This window comes from Parambassis ranga, chromosome 5, assembly GCF_900634625.1.
Source record: "Parambassis ranga chromosome 5, fParRan2.1, whole genome shotgun sequence".
In the NCBI taxonomy this organism is placed as follows: Eukaryota; Metazoa; Chordata; class Actinopteri; family Ambassidae; genus Parambassis; species Parambassis ranga.
In genome coordinates, this window is record NC_041026.1 from 5,401,242 (window position 1) to 5,419,617 (window position 18,376).

The 18,376-nt window shown below is 44.3% G+C and overlaps 2 protein-coding genes across 2 annotated transcripts; one reads left to right on the forward strand and one right to left on the reverse strand.

Moving 5' to 3' along the window:
• usp12b (ubiquitin specific peptidase 12b) lies at window positions 1–11,607 on the reverse strand. Its single transcript, XM_028405699.1, has 10 exons — window positions 11,473–11,607; window positions 8,330–8,410; window positions 8,143–8,226; window positions 6,564–6,693; window positions 5,998–6,278; window positions 5,841–5,917; window positions 5,665–5,748; window positions 5,051–5,248; window positions 4,793–4,871; window positions 1–4,070 (listed from the first exon to the last, which is right to left on the reverse strand). Exons 1-10 carry the CDS (start codon window positions 11,518–11,520, stop codon window positions 3,969–3,971), a joined length of 1,164 nt encoding a protein of 387 aa, XP_028261500.1. The 5' UTR covers window positions 11,521–11,607; the 3' UTR covers window positions 1–3,968.
• An 896-nt stretch (window positions 11,608–12,503) lies between these two features.
• rasl11a (RAS-like, family 11, member A) lies at window positions 12,504–18,022 on the forward strand. The gene is made up of 8 exons (XM_028405701.1): window positions 12,504–13,006; window positions 14,277–14,333; window positions 14,428–14,510; window positions 15,907–15,947; window positions 16,027–16,156; window positions 16,259–16,334; window positions 17,040–17,116; window positions 17,311–18,022. The coding sequence occupies exons 1-8, from the start codon at window positions 12,844–12,846 to the stop codon at window positions 17,455–17,457; spliced, it is 774 nt and encodes a 257-aa protein (XP_028261502.1). The 5' UTR covers window positions 12,504–12,843; the 3' UTR covers window positions 17,458–18,022.
• The last annotated feature ends 354 nt before the right edge of the window (window positions 18,023–18,376 follow it).

The window sequence follows — 18,376 nt, forward strand, 5'->3', positions numbered from 1 at the left end:
TTCAAAACCAGTTTGTGTTTTAATGTCAGTTTGGACACCATCAGAACCAGCCGTCATTCCCAAACTTCACTGCATCTTAGAACAAAATGAACTTCATCAGCCAGCAGCCTAACACAAACACACAGCACAGGAGAGCAGTCGGTCTGCAGAGACGCCAGACGTCATTCGATTCATCACGCCGTGATGGAAAGCGTCTGAGCGCTGACGCCGTCGTCTGACACAAACAAACAATACTGGAGTGTTAATGACACATTCACGGGTCACATGTTGTGTTCAGGACATGTACAATCTCTGTGAGTCTGAAACAAAGCAAAACAAACAGGGAGTGATGTGGAGGATCTGTTAAAGGAAAAACCCGCCATTACCCATAATGCCTTTCCTTTCTGTTGATGATGTACACGGATCAGAAATGTAACAGTTAATGTACAGGTAATGCTGCACTCCACACATTGTTGGAACAAAGTTGGAATTCAAACAATGTTTGTTAGCCACCGTTAGCACTGTCTGTTATTAACACAGTCATAACTATTTATTATTACCTTATTAATTGTTATTATTGCAATTATTACTGTTTACGTGTGGAGCAGCCATCTTTAATTTTTTTTTTCGCATTAATATTTTAGTTTTCTTTCAAATTGAACGAGAGCAAAACAAAACAAGGTGGATTTTTCCTTTAAACACAGATCCCAGCAGTTTTTGGGAAATCATAAAATCAGTGTATTTCAGTCAGATTACATATATGAGCTTCTTGGGTGTGTTGGATTAAGGCTACCTGGGATGCCAGATGGGTGGAGCTGGTTCTTTTCTTTCCCCACCAGGCTTACTGATTTACTATCAGAATAATAAACATACTTTTTTCTTTTTTTTTTTTTTTTAAATCTAGTTCTCAATATTTTTCAAGCAAGCAATTCTTTAACATCTGTATTCATGGACACATCAATATACTCCCAAAATAAAACCTTCGTCCAGAGCTGCCTACACACAAACGGTAGACAAGTGAAATTAGTAAAATATCAAAAACAAACCTAAGAAAAAAAAAAGTTAACATGAACATTCATAATAATAATAATATTAATAGGATTTAAATAAAAAAAGAGCCTTATTTTCAACATAAGCTTCCAACACTGCAAACAAACTGAACCTTTAATCTCCCAAATGATTGGAGCTTGTGCTTCTGTGTGTTTGTTTATACTGAAAGTGAATATTTGACGTCCACAGATGCAGACTGGCCCGTTAATGTCGATCGAGCCTGGTGATTGGTTGGTCTTAGAGCAGCACAGATGTGAAAAGGAACTAGTGTTGACGTCGAACGAAGCTCCCCGACATGTACAGATGTGCATGTTTACAGACTGAAAGCTGTGTGGCTGAGTTTGCTGAGTGTGTTTCAACCTATCTCCACAAGGTGTCTAAGACCCACTAACATCTGGCTTTAGTGTGAAAGGGCCTTAGCACTGACACTAGCATGTTCTTTAGATGCAGCGTGGTGGTGATGGATCGTGTGGCAGACGGGGCCTCATGTTTACGCTGTCACCTGTGTTTTTGTTAGCTTAAAACTACGGCTAAAACAGCTTCCATTTTGTTCCGCCATTTTCCTACAGTAGCCTCAAAGGGACAAAATACACAACGAAAACCTAGGTTGCGGCTGTAGGATCTCCTACACACCTGGAAATGGTATTCAGTCAGCTGCGATCTGAAAACTCACCACTAGATGGCAGAGAATCCTACACTGTGGTCCTTTAATGCTCAATTTGTTTATCATAACAGTGACGCTATGCTAAGTGAAAAACACGTTCAGCAAACTTAGCCACGCTCCCGCTCTGAGAGAGAGAGAGAGCACTGAGATGATGTGTTACAGGTCGAGCTGCAGTCGTATGTGCGTTATCTTCAGATAATCTCCAACCACTCAGCTGCTGTTAAACATAAACACCTAAAACTGTTGTTTCCATGGAGTGACGGGGTGTGTTTGGTAATCTGAGGCAGAGCGGTCAGGAGGAGCTTGGCAGTGTAAAAAAAAAAAAAAGCTAAAACTAGCTGACAAAAACAGAGGTTTCTGCCTTAAACCCTTGCATGTGAGACTTTAAAGAGACCAACACGGAGACGGCCTTACAGCATTAAATGCACCGTGTGGTCACATCACTCAGCAATACTGAGAGCAGCCATTTATTAGCCTGGAGTGACAAAAAAAAAAAACATGTTATGTAAAAGATCTGCTGCTGCCAGAGCTGCAGCTGCAGGAGAAACACTTAAGCTGAGAGCAGCTGCAGCCAAAAGTAAAAGCTGCGCATAGTGCGACTGTTTGGATGTCTGAACTCATACGTCCCTTTAAAAAAAACACACACACAGCAGAGTGAGACTGCACTGGCTGCCAAAAGCACAGAGAGAATGACCAGAATCAGGTCTGGATCGGTTCTCTGTGTTAGTATCTGGTTTGTTTTTCCCTCCCCTGTGGCACCGGCTCTGAATGGCACACGTGTAGTTTTAAAACAGCACTCCTCACCAGCCCCTAAGGCCTAAATGATGCGTTTTGCAAGGCTGCCGCCTGGACTGGTCTGCTGTTTTGCAGGTGTGCGTGTTAGGCTGTCCTTTGTAGAGACAACTCCGAGTCCGGATTTGTTTGGGTGGTTAAAACACAACAATGGCGACAACGGCCAAGCTAACTGCATTCTGCTGATTTCATAATATGAGGACGTCCTTTGAATATGTCAGCATACTGTGGTAATATGAACTCAGTCTGTATTTGCTTGGTGAGGCCTGGACGGCTGGATTTGGCAAAACGGTCCTGGAATGCAGCACCAGCCCGTCTTTCAAGTGAGGGCGGGTTTTGGTCTGGGGGTTTTGGTTCCTCCTCTGACAGCAGGGGGTCTGTGCAGTTTCTGAACCTGCCTTCTTTTTCAACAGACAGCGCTGGTTCACCAGTTTTTTTTTTTGGTCTGAGTGTTAAATTAGACTCATTTGTGTGTCGTGGCTGCATGTGTGACCAAAAGTAAATGGACAGCATGAGTATCTGATGTTTGTATTGGCTGATTGTCCGTAATGAATTAATCAATGACATTTTATGGAAAATGCTCCTGTGTTTCAGACTTCAGAGCCGAACATGAGGGTTTTGATGATAACTGTGTGCGTCTGTTGGGAGACACACGCCTGACCAGATCACCCTTCATCAGACTCTTAATGGGCTGGACCATGGGAACCAGAAACATGGAGGCCAGCCAGCCATCACATATGGTGGTCAGCTGTCCACATACTTTTGGACACACAGTGCACACAGTGAGCTGTTCGTTCAGTTCCGACTGCAAATTGTGTTCTTGGTTAAGATGGCTGAATTAGTTTTTCAAAATAAAACCTGAGCCCCCCCTTCTGGAGGTCTTTATTTCACGCTCCACTCCCTTCATGACACAAACACTGCAAACTACCCGCGCTCTGTTAAGGTAGTGTGGGTGTTTTTTTTTTTAATTTGAGGGAGCCGCTGTGGAAAGCTAGTTTAGCACGATATTATGCACACAATAAAAAAAAAAAGAAGCCTGTGATGACACTGGTGGTAACCGTGACAACGAGGCCCGTTATCCTCTGACACACAGCTGATCGGTTTTCTCGACAAAGAAACAAAAAAAAAAGTGATGTCAGCCTCTTGGATTGGGCGTTCCTCAGTCGCGCTCCAGCTGATGCCACAGTGCAAAGCGAGCGTCGGCCATTTTGTTTGCATTCTAAAGGTGCTTGTTGCAGTGTGGACTCAGAGGATGTGAACAGTTGGAATCCAGGAGGCTGGCATGCGACCCGCACACGACTCAACCCATCCGAGTGGCGCTCCGATGCAAAAGCTCCGCCTACAAGGGGGAGGGGGGGGGGACCAGGGAAAGGGGGCGGGGCTAAAGCTTGGATACTTGTGTGAGGAGCGGAGCCGGAGGCCGCTATGAGCCCCTCCCCTTTTTGCTGAGTGACAGTCTGTTGGGGATTCACCACTGGCTGGCTCAGTCTCTGGACTGGTAGAACAGGATGTATCCAGACTCAGAGTTCTTGGAAATGTCCGACGTCAGACCGTAGAACTCCTCAATCGCCTGCGCGTCAATTTTCTACAAGAAGAAGACGACAGATATGAGACGTTTTAATACCGTGTCCCAAGCAGGAAATCAAGTATTGTTTCATGCACTGATGCCTGAAATGTAAACACAGTAAACGACAGAGAGAGGAACTCAAACCCTGGGAAGTTTCCACATCACAGCTCGCTAACCGCTGACAGTTTGACGGCTGCGGCACGGACAGCGGAAAGAAAAATAACCTCAGCCGCACGTTCAACTCGACATAAAATCTCTGCTTGGGCTGATAAAACATCTGATTATCACCATCAGTGTGTCTTTTCATGCTGACAGTGGAAGCTGGGAAAGCCATCAGCAGAGGCTGAGCGCTAACGCACATGCTAGGAGGATGTCAGCCTGCTGTTTGTTAAACAGGCGGCCATGTTTCCCCTCCCATCACCTTCTGTCACACAGTCAATATAAAATGAGTTATAGTTTAAAGATAAAAGATTTTCTTTCCTCTGTTATCTCCTCCTATTTCTCCACCATCCTGCCGTCTCATTGTGTAACAGAGGTGGAGGTATGTAGGTCGGCTGTCACAGAAACCTCCAGACACAACACTGAGGAGCGCCAGGAGGGCGGCTTATTTCAAAATTCCAGTCTGGTTCAGACAGGATGGGGAAATTCTGAAGGACGACAGCTTGGAGATCTACCTGTTCGAGCGTCTTTAAAATGAATCCAAAGAAAAACAGAAGTGGAAAAGAGGAAGCGGCTCTCACCTCTACGATGTCGTCATCAAACAGCAGCCAGAAGCCGTGGCTCTTGACGATGGTGATGTAATGTCCACGGTTTGGACCGCTGCAAAACCATAAGAGGAGAGACGCATCATGAGATCTGTCTGCAGGTGAAGGACACTCGACTGACTTTAACGTGTTGCAGCTGACGTCAAACAATCAGCCTGAGAGGACGTTCCACATAACATCGGAAATCCATCCGACTGCCTCCATTTCCTCTGTAATAAACAGGCAACCACCTACCTGCCACAGTGTACAACCACAGCCACCAGGTCGTACATGCGGTCGGGGTTCGTGGCGTCCCCGGACGTGTTGAAGAGGCGAAGCTCCAGGGGGAAGACGACGCGATAGGACAGCTTAGTGTAGCGGTGCAGCTGGTCCATGTATTTAAAGCGCTTCAGGTGGAGGGCGAGGATCATGGGGAGCTTCTTCACCCTCATCCTGAGAGAGGAGAGAGAGAGAGCGAAGACAGAGATTTGCAAAATGTGAAAAAGGATTTCTAAGAGTCAAGATTGATCCGTCCGTTCCAGACTCCTTATCATGAAGGTTTAGGTCGAGCTAACAGTGTGTAACAGCACATGTAGACACACTGTACAGATAGCAGAGCAGCGTCCAGACGTCAGATTAACACCCATGATCAACTTCTCAGAATGCAACAGGAAGGGGCCGACTGGTTGCTAGGGTAACACAGCTGTGGTTTTGAGGGGTAGCATAAAGGTTTGCTGAGAAGGACGCTTTCATCTGTGTGAAACTTACAGACTGCTCTAACAACAACAACAACAGCACAACTTCGTATGAATGCAGCTGACCTGAGTTTACATACTGGACATAATATTAGAATTGATGATGTCACCCACCTCTTTTGGGCTTCCTGTTTGCTGCGACACTGCTCACAGTAATACTTGTATTCACTGCATAACGTCTCGGTGTTGCTGAAGCCCCTGTTGAGCAGAGCCACGTTCACAGATGTTTGTTCAAAGATTTTAAAGAATGATTTGATGTTTGGAGGCTGAACGGTGAGAGCAGCGTGTACCTGAGACAGTGCGTGATGGAGGTGTTCTGCTCAACGTCCACCGAAAGATCCAGGAAGTCCTCGTCTTTACTGCTCACCTGCAACACAGAGACAGGTTTGAGTTCGCCGCGTGTAGCTGTGATGTGTAGCTGCAGGACTGCAGGACTGCAGGACTCACAGCTTCGCAGTTGAGGCAGCGCGTCTCGTTGGTCAACGTCCCTTGGAAGATCTCATGAACCCAAGTCTGCTGTGTCTCCTTTCCTCCTTCTCCTTCTCCTCCACCCTCACCACCTCCACCTCCTCCTCCTCCTCCTCCTCCTCCACCTCCTCCATTCTGGACCAGCTTTCCGTTCTGCTGCCGCTCCTGGCTCTTCTCCTCCTGCAGCAGGTCGGCGATGGTGTTGAGGAGGTAGTTGAGGAACTCGTGGGCGTCCTGCTGCATGTAGTTGTCAAACAGCTCTGAGAGGGACGGACAGAGAAAAAGACACATGAGGACATGAGACAGATGAGGCGAAAGAGATTCAGCGCAGCTCTCTGTCTGGTTTGTATGAACCCTCCACTCCTCCTCTATTTTCCCTTCTCTTTCCTGCACTCTCTGCCTCTCAGCTGGTGAAAGGAAGCCTCTGATGAAAGGACACCTGGCGGCAGGCAGATGTCTCTCTGAGAATTCACAGGAAGTGTGACATAAGCAGCAGCTGCGCTCTCTGGCAGAGACAAATATTCCACATCATGTTGAATCACTACCGTTTTCTTTTCTCAGCCGTGAGATGAATTTCTTGGGAGGAATGACTCCGACTTTCTTCTTCTGCGTCGCGATGCTGTTGAACAGGTCTGCCAGACAGGTGAGGAGGGACTCCTTGCGACGAGGCTGCACCTGGTGGAGGAGGAGGAAGAGACGAACAAGACATCATTAACACATCAGATGTGTGACACTGTAATGATGAACTTCGGACAAAGAAAATCAAGGTGTGTTCAGTCCTAATAAAACACGACATGATTCAATCAAAACAAAGCAAACTGTCAGCTCAGCCCTTGTGCAGCTTATCAGTCAAATATTCCCAAAATATCATTTTTTCTGCAGCTGCTGCTGATAAAATGAGGTGACACCAGCGATTCTTGGCTGCTTGATAGAGAATGTGGGGTTTATTTTTGTAGTGAAGAAGCCAGGAGAAGCTTTCTTTGTGTTTTAACTCCTCAGGAACCAACTCCTTCAAGTCCTGGACTGCATTCTTCTACATGTATCAAGTTCCTTAGCAGCTAAAATACAGCTTAAAGGGACAACCAACACAAGCAGACTATTAATAAGTAGGTGTTGACCACTGAGAGAGTCTTTTAAATGAACATCGTTAGGACGTGTGAGGAAGAGGAAACGTCCTGTTGACAATAACTGTAGTTGTTTTATGATGCTTTTATGATGTAGTGTTTGCTTCTTGATAACAGCCATTAGCTTTAGCTACGTTAGCTAAAGACTTTGTCTCATCGTTGTTAGTTTAGTGCGTCCCCACACAGCCAGGGTCTTCAGCATGTTTTCTTCTGTTACTTCTTCACATTCTCTTTATTATTTTACTTCATTTTTTTAATTTATAATTTAATTTATAACGTCAGAGAAGTAGAAGTGCTACATCAACAATCCTACTTAAGTACCAATACTTAAAGTATAGTATTAAGTAAAATTGCAAAGGATCTGAGCAGGTTAAAATAATCAAAGAAATCCTCCCAAATGAAAATGGAGCATGTGTAGTTAATGTCCATGTTCAGTCCAGAAGCAGCTATGGACAGGTCTGTGTGTCATGAGGCAGGCTGTGGGCATCAAGTGAACAGAGAGGCTGCTGATAACAAACAGGCATTCAGCATGTTTACTGTGTCAGTGTTCCTGCTGTAGATTCATGTTATGATTCATGTTCATCAGACATTAATGGATGGACCTGTGTTAGCAGACAGCAGCTAACTAGTTAGCTCACTGAGCCAGAGCACCGGCATCATGACTGAGGCTCATTATAGAAACACAGCTGGCAGCGTGACACCAGCTCCATGCAGAGTCTGACCTCTCATCAGTCCAGCACTGTGTTCATCACATGGAACAAGGAACTACAGACACTGTAGACATGTAGTGGAGTAAAAGTATAAAGTATGCACTATTGTTTTTACTTAAGTAGAAATACATAAAAAATTACTTAAGTACAGTAATGAAGTACAACTACTTAGTTACTTTCCACCACTGATTATAACTGTATATCCCACATTGCCTTCTGTTAGAGCGTAGTTCTGTTGCTGCAGTCTTTAAGTGTGAGCAGCTGTGAGGACAGTGTGTCTCATCACTCACCTTGTAGGCCAGCACCTTCTCCCTGAACGGCCGGCAGAAGTACAGCGCCTGCAGCACCGAGTTACAGTAGCAGGTGTTTCCGAACTGGCAAAGAAAAAGAAAAAAAAAGCACTGAATTGCATTTGTGTTTTTTTTTTGGTTTCATGGCCACAGCATGTACTGCACAGTGTAACGACAGGACACCTACATTGACCAATCCAAAGTAGTGTTCATTTACGGGAAACTGTTCCGGTCCAATCTCCTTTTCCAAGGCAGAGGCATTGGCGCCCTGTGAAGAAGACAAAATGCATCTTTTATTAAAACATTTTCACCTCAACAACAACGTAAACTCCTCCTTGTTCTTTTGTCCTTCATGTCCTCCTCATGGTCGGCAGCTTTCTGCAGCTGTGCTTCCTGCCTCTGTTTACACACTTACATGAAATATTGGATTTTCTGCACATTTCTCAGAGAAATAACAGCACCACAGCATTTAACCTTTTTAATAAACCCCTCTCTGTGTGTGATAGATGAGGACATGAAGTAGGTTTTATTCTATTTTTATATATTTACTGTATTTTTTATTCTTTTATGCTGAGCGCCTGCACATTGCTGCTGCAATTCCCAGTTTTGGGATCAATCTTTGTTTACTATCTCTTAGCTTATTAGTATAAAGACAAAACTTTTATTGTGAAAGAGTCGGGTCATGCTTGCTGTTTGACATGTTGATGGTGCTGTTAAAGGCCACTTCCTGATTTTATTTGTAGAACTGACAGGATGTGAGAGCTCGACCAGGTGGTAAAACCACAATACCCTGAAGATATATTGACGACTTTAGGCCCCAGTAACAGAAGCTTTAAGGACCAACCTCAGAAACACCGCTCATCTGTGTGTGTGTGTGATAAATTACCATCAATAAGACTTAATTTGGTCTGAGCTTTTCAGAACATGAGTGAAGCTCAGTGAGAGAGAGCGAGGGAGGAGAGGGATGATGCAGCTTTTCCTCCAGGGATGAATGACTACAGAAGTGGAGCCACGCTGCTTTCACTCATCCTCACGCTGCAGCCCATGTAAAGTCAACACAAGGCGAGCGGTCAGGGTTATTAATCCAACAAACACGCCTCGCAAACAAAGCGTGAGCACACAGGCGCCACCTTGATTCAGCTGAGGAATGACAGCTGTGAGGTGTTTCCTGCTCCTGTGGATGTGAAAGGGAAGACTCTGGGGAAAGCAGTTTTCACAGGGCCGTGATTCTCTCTGTTAATCATCAGACACAGGATGCTAGAAGGGATAAATATCCAACATTCTGAGCGGAGTGAGCATCTTTACTTTACAGTTCCATGAAAACGCTTCTTTTTCGTGTAAAAACAAATAGAAAAATCCACAAAATGAGTGTGTGTGTGCAACAATCTGAGACTCAGCAGCAGCTATTAAATGGATCTTGTGGTGAGACTCTTGCGTCAACTGGGGTAGGAGACCATTACCCACCAATTTCACATAACATCTGTGCATCTCGTTTGACTTTGCAATTGTGAGTTAATTTATAGAGAATATTTTCAATAATTGTGTCAGTAAACTGCACATTTTTGGCACCAATACCCCAAAAACAAGACTTAAGCTTGACAGGGAGGGTCTGAAATGCATGCTTAATTTATCCTCTGGCCCCTAAACGTATCGTATGTGTGAAGATCACACAAGTAGGAAGCCATGGTTGACTTACATGTGACCAGCAGTCACATGACAAAACATCAGGAAGTATCTGGCTGACCTGGATGTATGGATACAGGATCGATAGGGAGGTGCCTGACAGAATTCTGGCTGGTTACATCACTGCTCGTGTTTTTTTTTTTTACTGCCATGAACTCAACATTGTTGTTCCAGAGGTGATGGTGGACGGAGTGAACCATCTCCCCACCTCATTATATAGTCATAGACAACAAGACAAGTGCAGCGTGGCAGAAGCAACACGGTCGCATCAGTGTTAAACCAAAGACCGGGAGCCAGTCACGTGATCAAAGTTGATGGTCGACATCTTAAAAACCTGGATATTTCTCATCCTTGCATCAATAAGTGTGTGATGGTCGGCAATTGTGTTGCACAAAGACGTGTTTGAGTCCTCTCAGCTTGCAGCCATGACTGTGCTTCATCCACTGAGGTACAGGACTCCATGATGCAGGGAGAAGCAAGCCAACAGAACTGCTTGGTCACATTAAATGTCGATTTTTTTCTGTTAATATCCACCCACAATATGTTGACACGTTGATATGTTAATAACTGTCCTCCCAGCTCGATGACTTTAGCGGCTCTGCCTGCCAAATTGATTTAAAACAAACACCCTCTAGCGGGCAGCAACTGGTTGGCTGCCAAACTTGCTGGTATTTGTCTGGTGGGTGTTGGTAAACGATGCTATAGCCTCCACACTCCTAAGTGGGTTATACACGGCCTGCTGTGTGGTCCGTGTGTGTGTGTGCATGGCATGCATCACGAAGAGCTTTCAGCACACAACAACAACAACAACAACAACAACAACAACAAATTAAAAAAGACTGCGGCAGACATCTGCCTGACCGTCTGTCAGCTCTGAAAGGTGCAGCGGCTCACCCGGGATAAGTTACAGTCAAGTTAATCTTCCAGCTACAAGCTGCCCCCCTTCTGCAGCCCAGCCTGTTTGGACTGGATCTGCAGAGTCAAGGTGCTGCTGATGACCTCTGAACTTTATGATCAGGGATCAATGACCAAATGCAGTCACAGCACCACAGCCATGACACATTTGAGTCTGAGCCCGTCCAGAGGGAACATTCAGGGTGTATCCATGACAGGAAATGTTGAATTGGTCCATCAGTTTTTTGGGTTTGGTCAGCTGGCTGGAGGCTCTTTAGCTATTTATTAAACAAGCAGCTGTGATAATAAGTGTTCATCATTTATGTGACAGTAAACAACTTTATCACAACAGCCCAGCCCAACACTAGCCGTTGGGCTAGCGGGCTAAGCTAGCTAGTTTTCGCCCGTTGGATAACCCTGCCCTTCTCACATATAAACAAACCGCGAGCTGGCTGCCGGGCTGTCAAAGTAGCGTCATTTGTGCACCAGCAGCTCCCGGGTTAATAACCTGGAACCACAGCGTGAACGGGGCGGGAGAGCAGCTCCGAACACTGAGCTGTACAACTTTCTGGAAAAGCTTGTGTGTGTGTGTTTGTTATCATGCTGCCCTGTGAGGTTAGCAAACAGCAGCTAGCAGCGGAGCAGCTAGTAGCTTTAGCGTCCAGGTTGTCCAGCCCACGGGACCAGGACCTAGTAGGGCGGATATCGTGGGATAAAAAAAAAAAAGCCCCCCAAAAAATCTCAGCTTCTTACCATCGTACAAATCGAGGCGATCTTTCGGACTGTCATCAGTATTTCCATCCGTAAGCCGCCATGTTGGACCGAACCCCGATGTTGAAATAATCAGAGCCGATGCGGCTGCAGAGTTCCGGGAGAGCCGTCTGCCCCTGACTGATAGCGCTGTCAACAAGCCGGAAGCACGGCGACCACTTCCGCTAAGGATTTTCAAAATAATACTACTAAAGACTCCCACCTGAATAAAAACAAATACTAAAACAAATACTCTAACACATATATTATTTTTATTATTTTATTTAAAAAAACACTGCAATAAAACGTGCATTTAATAAACGGCATTATCATTTAAATATGTATTTATTAAAAGTCTGATATAGAAATATCAGACTTTTAATAAATAAAAAATATTTAATAAATAAATATTTCAGAGGGACACATTTTAAAGCCCATTACAATATAATATTTACAGTAATATAAGCAGAACTAGTCACGTTAACTAAAACAAATGCTTCTTCTCTGTGCTCTTATTTCCGCTGTTTCCGGTGGTGGTCCGGCTCCCGGCTCTGTTGAGGGACTGTCGCCGACGCACAGCTCGGACGCTCTCAGGTGTCCGAGTCTTCAGAGGGGGCTGGACCCGGCGGGCGGTGCTTCGACTCACGGACCAGTGGAGGAATGTTAACTATAAGAACATTTACTCACACACAGTGCGCCATAAATCAATAGTTAATTTATTGTTTAACAACTTTTTAAATGAAAAAAATCAGTAAAAATAAACAGCATGTTGCAGAGATTACGCATAAATACATAATAAAATAATGATCACCGTGATTGATCATCTATGGGCCTCTATACAGCCCATAATAGATCTTTTTGTGGCACATGCAGCCTCTTTTTAGTCTAATATCAACAATTATCTCCACAGCTTCCTCCTTATTTATAAGAATCCTAATAAAGTCTGAGTCCGGGCTGGACCGCAGGGCCGGCTTCAGTCTGATCTCGGGGGAATATTGGAGGGGATGGTTCAAAGTCTCCCTTCCTCCCTCTCCGCCCCTCTCTCTCTGTCTCTGTACAGTCGGAGGTTTGTGGACCCGTTGCGCAGCCGAGCGCTCTGTGTTATTATAATTCACGCGTCAGAACGGAGCGGTCCCGTGCGTTAAATCCACAGCAAGTGGAGGAGAACTCCGAACTGGAGCGTGCTCACTTGGAAAAAATCTTTGTGGATTTAGGACGAAGTAGATTCTGGGCTGTGTGTGCGTCCCTGCTGGAGCACCATGGGACCAGGGGAGTGATTTTTTTTCGTTCCTTCTCTGGTCGCAGAGGTTTGTTGATATTTTCCCAGATAGGAGCTGGAGCTGGAGCTGGTCTGGGGGGCAGAGGGGGAGCTAAATGCGGCTGACTGGTGGCGGCGACCTTGCACCGGGAACCATGAACAGCAGCGGGTCTGGTAACTTTCTGCTGGTCCCCATACCGGAGTATCCCCTGCTGGACTGTGTGCCCAACAAGACTGTGAAGATTGTGGTACTGGGAGCGAGCAACGTCGGGAAAACCGGTAACTGGAGTGTTGTCAGCCTAAAACCCAGAGAATGTTTTAACTAGAAGCTGATTACCGTGAGAATTACAACGAGCAGAGAGATTTAACGGCCTCTCAGCATGTGATCATACACTATATACAACAGAGCTTCAACAAAGTGTGAAATAATAAGTGTAGGAAATAAATAATCAAACCTGGACGGCAGGGGGCGACAGTTCACACAGAGTAGCCTTTATAGTTTAAGCAATATATTCTGCAATTTAAATATGATAAGTATTATTTAAGAAGCACTTAATCACATGTTAATTTACTTTAAAATGATTGAAAATGATATAAATAATAATCTGCAGTAGGCCTATTATCTCTGGGCTTATATATATACATAAGATGCAAGCTTTTATTTTGAAATGTGACACTAGTGGAATGTTAAGTGGGCCTGTGCAGCATAATTTTCCTCTTCAGCAGAAGGAAGAAGCTCTGAATGGATGCACAATCCTTGGAGAGACTCTTATTTTGGAAAATCTATCTATGGCAGCCAATGAGAGACAAACTGAGCGCAGTGGTACTCCACACTCTGACCAGATGAGACTTTGATGCCACTTTTTTTTTGTTAAAATTGCAAATCTACACAGCTAGCTGCTACATTTAGCATGTGTTTACTAGCCTAGAACGTTTGCTAACTAACTACAGAGCTCTTATAATATGCATTATGGGAAATGTAGGCTCAGAATATCAGATATACTTGTTGCTCTGATTTGGATTCTTTACCTGTTCATTCCATGAAACAAAACGACTCAGAACTCTGATTTAATAAAGTAAAAAAAGGAGATTTAACAACTCTAAATCTGTTTTTCCTACAGCTGACTTTAAATCATATCCTTTAAGCATTGTTTTAACATTTGGAAGAAACAGTTTGGATGTTATAAAACTGGAAAATCATAGCTCATGATGCACAAACTCCCTTTTTAATGTGAAAAATTCAGAGTTTTCCTTTAGTGCCCCACAAAAATAAGAGTCTTTGCATCAGCGCAGATAATGAAAACAAACAAATACATTCAAAAACAGGACGATGAGACAATCATTAACCAATACCAGATCAGATTTGGAGTGCTGGTGAATCATTTGTTCAGACTTTGGGCCTGGTTTGTTTGAACTGATACTGAAGTCTTGCAAATAAAATAAATGTGTCTGGGAGAAGAGAAATTCCAGCAGCAGTGAGACGGCCGTGTTATATAGGTCAGCTGTTTTTCACTGAATATTTTAGCTTCACGTTTTTCTCTCTCTGCAGCTTTGATTGTCAGGTTTCTAACCAAGAGGTTCATCGGAGATTATGAAGCAAACACAGGTGAAATTTCTGAAAAAAATAATAATAACACTATTGATCTGTTCCCTCCTCCCATTCATTCATCCATCCGCCTGTAATCCTTCCGTCCCTGCAGGAGCGCTCTACTCCAGAAAGGTCACGCTGGATGGGGAGGAAGTGTCGCTGCAGATCCAGGATACGCCCTGCGTCGCTCTCCAGGTATCTGCTGAAAACAGAGAGGCGGCGGCAGCAGATGTTTCACATTATGGAGAGAAAAGATGGGACAGGAACAAATTAAATACGCACACATCTGGAGGCGAAACAGAGCTGCACTTCACGGAATAATGACAGACTGAGAAGGACGAGTTAGCTCACATGCTTAATTATGACAATGCTGTCACATAAAATTCAATATCCCTGGTGTCTTTATACGATTAGGACTGCACTGCATCACCTGACGATGCTGAAATCAGGCATAAAGTACAAAAGCAAGCTAACATCACGGTACATTTCGCAGTTTAATCTCGAAGCTGTGCTCAGTTTCTGCTCCTCTGATCATGAGAGGAGTCATAAAAATTGCTCTAAAATCTTTGCTAGCTGGTTGCACACTAATGCTAATATGTACAAATGTACACTTTTGTAGCATGTTCGTGGCTGCTAGCAGAATTTTAGCCATTCTTTCAAATAGCATAATTAATTCATTTGAGGTGAACATCATGTCGAAGTGAAAAACTCTGCATCAAGTCAAGTGATGCTTAAAAAGGGAGCAGATGGATGCTCCAAAACAGAAGACGCTAACTAGCAAGCAGCTAAGTGACTGCTAAAGAAATACTGTATTAGTCATGAGGTGGGAGTACATATGGTCCTTGAATTATTTAACACTACTACAGTAGATTGCTAACTTCCTGCTAGCTTGAAGGGCTATATGTTACTATTAGTGTGGAAAAAAATCTGAGTAGTTTAACATTTTCCATTGTAAAGTGTTATTTTTCCACTCTTGTGCATGGGTGGGTTCAAGCATTAATATCTCTTTCTTGCATTATTGTCTAATTTACTACAAAAAGCCTCAAACTCCAGCTTCCTAAAGCTTCCAAATTTGGATTGTCAAAATAAACGTATCTCAAAGTGCGGTCAGGAATGTAGTTGGAAGTCAGAGGAAGTGACCTCAGGATGATCTCCGCAGCGGCGATGAGCTAAATGAGTGCAACGTACCGTAGAGCTCGCTCTGCTCCACGCCGGCAGTCTGTTTACAAAACCAGGCCTCAGAGCTGCTCATTTCATAAACTGGAGGAGATAACGGAGGGTCACGGGGATGCAGAGTAACACCGACTCTCACAGATCAGACAGAATTAACTGGAGCTGAAAAGTTACTAAATTCACCACAAGTGAACTTCAGGAGACCAGCAGCTACAGGCTCTGGGTGGAACTGCAGTTCTTGACACTTACACATGGGCTTTATTTGCAGCATGATTGCTCTTCACTTGGCATCTGGGTGGTCTGGTGATGTTGAGACTCATAAGTCTGAAACAGCTGGTGTGTGTGTCCATAAACAGCCATTTGTCTTTGCAATGAGCCTTCACCTGCTCCCATAAAAATGACATCTGTTCTTCCGCAGGACGACGCTGAAGGCCTGTACTGCCAGGAGCAGATCAACAGGTCAGCCCGACGCCACAGGTATATGAATGTAACTTTAATGTACACACGGCTAAATGTCCTGTGATACCTGGACCTGCAGGTCCATCTACTGGGCGGACGGATACGTGCTGGTGTTCTCCATCACAGACCACAGCAGCTACCGAACCATCCAGCCTCTGTACCAGCACGTCAGGCGCATACACCCCTCTGGAAACATACCGGTTATACTGGTTAGTCACTTGTTTTGAATGCATTGATTATTTAGCAGACAATACCAGCTACCTACTAACCCTAATCCTATAATCTATTCCGTAATCTGTTATCTGATGCAGGTTGGCAACAAGAGTGACCTGCTCCGAGCCCGACAAGTGCCTGCAGACGAAGGCGAGACGTTAGCAGCTTCACTGGGTGGGTCTTCATGATAATCACATCAAATTTAAGACCTAATGTGTGAGAGATGAAGGTTGACGTCACTATATTGTGTTTAAATGAGGGCCCACTGTGTCAGATTAAACAACTGATCATATCAAGACAGTGTGGGTGGTTCTGCAGGCTATCATGCCCCTGTGAAGTTGACCCTTTAGATAAGTGTTGACATTTTATATCCTCCCGCATAAAGTCTTATCATATTCATTTGAAGTCTTAAATTACAGATAAAAATATGCGCTGTGAAGCCACAGTAACCAAAATCCAGTGGGCTTTCCTGAGATCTTGTGTACCTAATGGGGACGAGCATGTTTCCTGAACATCTGTGCCAGATTCGGCTCTTTTATTCACATTCTGTCCCACTTAATTAATGAAATGAACTCCTTGAACTGGGTTGTTTCTCTGCAATGCCGAAGCAAAGTTACCACGAGCTAACTGCAGCTATGCTAGCCGTTTCTGACACTGTAAAAACCTCCTCCACTCTGCTAACAAATTTTCAAGGTCGGCACAGGGACACATAAATTGCCCGTGGACCCATCCATCAGTCGCACAGAGTTAACATTTGTTGCCCTGACCTTTTGCCATTGTCTGCATATGCAAACTACATCCTGCATGATGTCTGAGGAATGCTGAGTGTTATCATGGAGATCAGAGTGGTCCTGATCTGAATGCTGCCTCTGCTCACAGGAGGCGTTTACTTTGAGGCCTCGGCCAGAGAGAACCACGAGGGAGTCCACGGTGCCTTCCTACATCTCTGCCAGGAGGTGGGACCGACTTTTTTTTTGTTAATCTCAAATCTTTACAAAGTTATTCAACAGGAGATCATTTGAATGATGCCCACAGAAATGTGTTTGTTCAGTCTGTTCCTTCTCATCTTGCTATTTCAATTTGTCAATACAATATATAGATATATTCTGATTAGTTGTAAATATAGGCTGAACATCTCGCTGCCCTCCAGGTGATTCGAGCGTTGGGAGGTGGAAACGGTGAGAAACGGAGAGGAGGCCTCCACCTGGCCAGACCCAAATCCCCCAACATGCAGGAGCTGAAGAGGAGGTTCAGGCAGGTCCTCTCCTCCAAGGTCAAGTCAGCCACGACCATCTGATCACAGGACAGGTCGACAATACATGGATACACTAAAGGCCTCTGTGGAAATCTCAAAGAAGTAGAGGACAAGTTTGGCTTTTGGAACCATTACTGGCAGGAAAAGACCAAAGTGTTTCAGAGTGCACAGAAAGTCCTCCACAGATGGACAGATAGAAACTGAATGGAGACTCACTGTCAACCTGACCTCTTGCCAGGCTGAAGAACGACGCTGCAGGAAGTGGAAGTGTGCCAGAGAACAAACACAAACAAACAGCTGGTGTCAGAAACACCATGAAAGGCAGTGAAAACGTCCAACAGATCGGACACCAAACAAGACTTGTTGACTTCATCCGGTCAGCTCCACATCTTACATTGTTATATTATGACACACTGGTTTTGCAATCCACATGAGAGTTATGGCATATTTTCTGTTAGTTAATAAATAAAATGTGAGTCTCTTCTTTTCCGTCGAAGATTTTTTAAATGGAAAGAGGAAATGACCCGAAAAGTGTTCAAGGCGACACACTGATACTCGACAACAGGAAGGAAATCCTCTTATAAGAATTAAACCAACAACAAACTCCTGTTTTATGTTTATTTGTGTATATTTCTAATGTTGCAGAGGAAGAGTGTGCACAAATGAATTGAAATGTGGTAACAAATTATGTAAAGGAACAAACGTTATCTGTGAATTAGCTTTCCAATGATGAAACCTGGCAGCAGCCTGAGCCTTACAAAGGGCCGAGCCGCTTCTTCGTGTCTACTGCCGAGTCTATAAATGTTTACAGAAGCTGTAATCACATTTACTGTAATTAATCACCAGCCTCTGGAACAGGGGTGGGCAATTATTTTTTTGCGAGGGCCACATAGACTTCCATTAGAAAAGCAAAGGGCCACAAAAACATACAAAAACATCTGAAGCTGAAGGTTTTTATTTC

What these genes read in the sequence shown, in the direction of transcription:
- usp12b (XM_028405699.1), bottom strand. Translation starts at nt 11,520, where the DNA reads ATGGAAATACTGATGACAGTCCGAAAGATCGCCTCGATTTGTACGATG. An exon ending in TCGCCTCGATTTGTACGATG is followed by an intron (nt 8,411 to 11,472) that starts GTAAGAAGCTGA and finishes TCTTCTTCACAG; the next exon opens with GGCGCCAATGCCTCTGCCTT. An exon ending in AGAAGGTGCTGGCCTACAAG is followed by an intron (nt 6,694 to 8,142) that starts GTGAGTGATGAG and finishes CTCCTCCACCAG; the next exon opens with GTGCAGCCTCGTCGCAAGGA.
- rasl11a (XM_028405701.1), top strand. Translation starts at nt 12,844, where the DNA reads ATGCGGCTGACTGGTGGCGGCGACCTTGCACCGGGAACCATGAACAGC. An exon ending in TGCCAGGAGCAGATCAACAG is followed by an intron (nt 15,948 to 16,026) that starts GTCAGCCCGACG and finishes CTGGACCTGCAG; the next exon opens with GTCCATCTACTGGGCGGACG. An exon ending in TCCTACATCTCTGCCAGGAG is followed by an intron (nt 17,117 to 17,310) that starts GTGGGACCGACT and finishes GCTGCCCTCCAG; the next exon opens with GTGATTCGAGCGTTGGGAGG.